Source organism: Microtus pennsylvanicus, chromosome 4, assembly GCF_037038515.1.
Source record: "Microtus pennsylvanicus isolate mMicPen1 chromosome 4, mMicPen1.hap1, whole genome shotgun sequence".
NCBI classification, from domain to species: Eukaryota; Metazoa; Chordata; class Mammalia; order Rodentia; family Cricetidae; genus Microtus; species Microtus pennsylvanicus.
The window spans coordinates 39,098,442-39,101,915 of NC_134582.1; the positions used below are offsets into that span (position 1 = coordinate 39,098,442).

Genomic DNA, 3,474 nt, shown 5'->3' on the forward strand with positions numbered 1-3,474 from the left:
CTGCAACTGTTCCAGAACGAACTCAGAGTGACCAATATTTTGCCCATCTTTTATCACTTTCTGACCTCAATGCTTTTATTGAGACTTTATGGAACTCAACATACTCTTTATGAAAAGCCACTGTTCCAATATATCGTGTGTCAGATGCATATATTTTCTTCACCAATTTGATTTTCTTCAGACACTCTGCATAGCTACTGAAGAACTGAGCTGTGATTGGGCAGATCTGGGTCAGGCAAGTATAGTAATATTCTGTTTAGTTTTCAAGTTTCTTCTTTCGTATTGAATTGTGTAACAGTCCACCTAACTTAATTAATTAGAGACACTTTCATTGGTTTAGAAATGTTACTGATATAACTTTATTAAAATTTTGTCTTGTGCATTATAACTGGCTGCAAGCACATTGCCATGGAGATTGGGCAATAGAGAATACACATCTTAATGTAAAAATTAATCCAGAGGTGCACCTGTTGTTGTGCAAAAGAATCAGCATTTCCCTTCATGTTTGAAACCAAGTTTTCCAAAACTTCTTTCCCTGAAAGAAAAGAGATGATGTTCAGAGATAAAGTGCAATAGAAATGGGTTAATTCTAGGCTGAGTAAAGGAGGCAAAGATTGGTTTTCTAGGTTTAAGATTGGGAGACAATCATATTACTTTATTTCATATACAATTAACTCTAATGAAACAGTAAATTATTAATAAACTATTCATGGACGCCTACGCCACTGGACCCAACCAAGAACATCATGCTATCAGAGGCCCATTTACTCACATGGCTGTTCGGCAGAATTCACAGCGGTTTTGGTAAGTTTTTCCATCAGTGCCACACACTGGTTTGTGGATCTTGGGGCATGATTTTGCATCAGTACCCAGTGTCTTCTCATAGTTTCTGCAAAAAGCCTGTAAATTAAATGAAGTATTTTTTTATTTTATTTCTTACAGAATGGAGAAATAGCGTTACATACCTCAAAATTCCTTAAAGCATACTTATGTTCTATTATGAAAGTGAAAATACACTGAAAAGAGAGCAAAACCCCTAGAACGGCAGCCTTTCTTGTTAGCAGTTTGCTTGGCTTCCTTCCGCCTCTTCTCTGGGCTATGTGGTGTACTTGCTGGGGTGGAAATGGCTACAGAAGGAACGAGAGGCACATACCTGAAAACCTCCTTGGCTCACAGCATCTGCAGGGAAAGAACAGACGCCAATAAGTCACACTTGATGACTGCATTTCCTAGCTGCAGCTGATCACAGTCATCTCCTGTCACCTCCATTTTGCTTTGTGGATGGAGAACTACACCGAGACACATGGCTTGTTAACTTCACAGGAGTTAACTGCCAGAGGTAGGTTGTCCTATGCATGGTTAGGACAACATTGCTCTCACTATGTTTGCGCTTTATGTACTTTTATGCAATTATGTTTTCCACGTTTTGATTGATCAGATAGCAAGCCTCTCCATGGAGAAATGAAGAAAAAGTCTTGAGCTATTCTTTGTTGAATACAGGTACATATTTACTTGGAAATCTATGAATTAAAAGTTTGGAAAGGATAGTGATATAACAAAAACACTAAATAAATTTTAAATAAATTCAATATGAATAATTGTAATTTGTCAGTTTTGACTCTCATAGCTCCTTCTATTGTGGGAATTATACATTTAAGTACTGCATTAAATCTTATATGGATCAACTCATATAACAATCCTATTTTTAAAGCTGAGGAAGGCTGTGAATGATTGCACGTACTTTTAATTCCAGAGCACAGCTGAGGAAACAGGTGGACCACTGAGAATTCAAATCTTGGTCTACCTAGCAAATGCTATACCAGCAAGGCCTTCACAGTTAGACACTGTCTCAAGAAAACAAAACAAAATAATCCAAAACCAAAAAAAAAAAAAACAAAATGAAAAGGCCACAAACAGAAAACAAAACAAATAATAACAACAAAGATAACCAGCAAACAAAGTAAGGAAATGGAGTATTGGGACAAGTATTGGGCTAAGTATTAATACTTGTATTTATAAAAGCCGAATAAGGAATATAATCTAGACTTGCTAGGATCTAAAGCCCATGTGCTAGGTAGCATTTTGTTGTGGTGGTTGAAAGATAAATCCGTTCATGTGAGCTTCCTTTCTACCATTAACAGCAGACAAACTAGCAAGCAGAGCACTGGATTGACATATTCAGTATGTATAGGTGTGGTAGGAGAATGAACATTGGAAACAAGTCTTGGACTGTCAGCCCTGGGCTCTTTCTACTCTCCGACATCATCGCAATGTTCTGTGTCTCCCACTCCTTTGCTCCTTCTCCCTTTCTCTTCCTCTTCCTCTAATTCTCTCTTTACTTTGTTTGCTTAGAGGGTAAAAAAGAATGACCTAGATTTTTATGCCATATCCCAGAAGAATGCTGATAGTTGAAGCATATTAAATAAGAATTTCTTAAAGAAGATGTTTTAGGAGAATTTCTCGTGTCGATATCAAAGTTCCCCTAAAGATGGAAGCTTAATTTTAACCAAATGTCTTTTTTGGTGGCCCACACATAGCAACGCCAATGGGCTACAGTTCCAAAGTCGGACTTTGGGAGCCTATGAAACCTAAAACTAGCCTTCTCGTCCTAGACAGCATGAAACTGGTTTTGGAAATGAAGAAAAGTGCTTTAAGCAGAGAACTATAGTAAAAGTAAAAATAGCTTATTTTCACTAAAATTCCACTGAAATGGAAAGGCCATCATTCATCATCGTTATCATCATCATAGAAAACAACACTGGAATCCAACTGCTGGCATCAGTCAGTCTGGCCCAGAAGTCCGCTGCATTGTTTTGCACTCACCTGCAGAGAGGAGCAGACAGGCCAGGCTGATCAGGAGCAGAATGGTGCCTGCTGGCTTCATGTTGTTGAGGACTTCAGGGTCTGAGAAGACAGAAACGTTGATGGAGTGTACACTCTGTATGATGCTCTCCGGTTGTATTTATAAGTGAATCTATACGTGCGAATCTAAGTACCTATACATTGTCACTCAGCCACTACCTCCACCCCTATTATGCAATAGATTTCTCTAAAGAATAGACACTAGACACCAAAGAAAGCTATTTCAGGCCCTTTCCAGTCAAGAACAATAATCAAAAATGATGTTTAGGCATAATGAAGTATATTGTAAATAGCACACCCAACGATTCTCCTGGGCACTGCACGGTGATAATTGCAATCAAATCCTTACCTTGCAATTTATATATTTCGGGCTTGTCTGTAACAAAGCCTCAGGGCCACAAAGCTAATAACAGCAACCTGGAATAGAGTCTGAATAATTTGTGTATAATATTAATAGGGTTTGGCACCATAACTATGAGGAAACGAAAAATGTTGATGTGAGGATTTTTGGGTTCAAGGAATATATTAAATACAAGAAGAGTACAACTTTAATGATCATCGGTACAAATGGTAGACATTGGAGGTGGATAGGATTTACAAGGCTGCTTCTTT

At 38.0% G+C, this 3,474-nt stretch overlaps 1 protein-coding gene across 1 annotated transcript; it reads right to left on the reverse strand.

Moving 5' to 3' along the window:
* Nucleotides 1-486: 486 nt before the first annotated feature.
* On the reverse strand, nucleotides 487-2,884 carry LOC142848660 (serine protease inhibitor Kazal-type 12). Its single transcript, XM_075970852.1, has 4 exons — nucleotides 2,824-2,884; nucleotides 1,154-1,179; nucleotides 773-900; nucleotides 487-535 (listed from the first exon to the last, which is right to left on the reverse strand). Exons 1-4 carry the CDS (start codon nucleotides 2,882-2,884, stop codon nucleotides 487-489), a joined length of 264 nt encoding a protein of 87 aa, XP_075826967.1.
* Nucleotides 2,885-3,474: the final 590 nt, after the last annotated feature.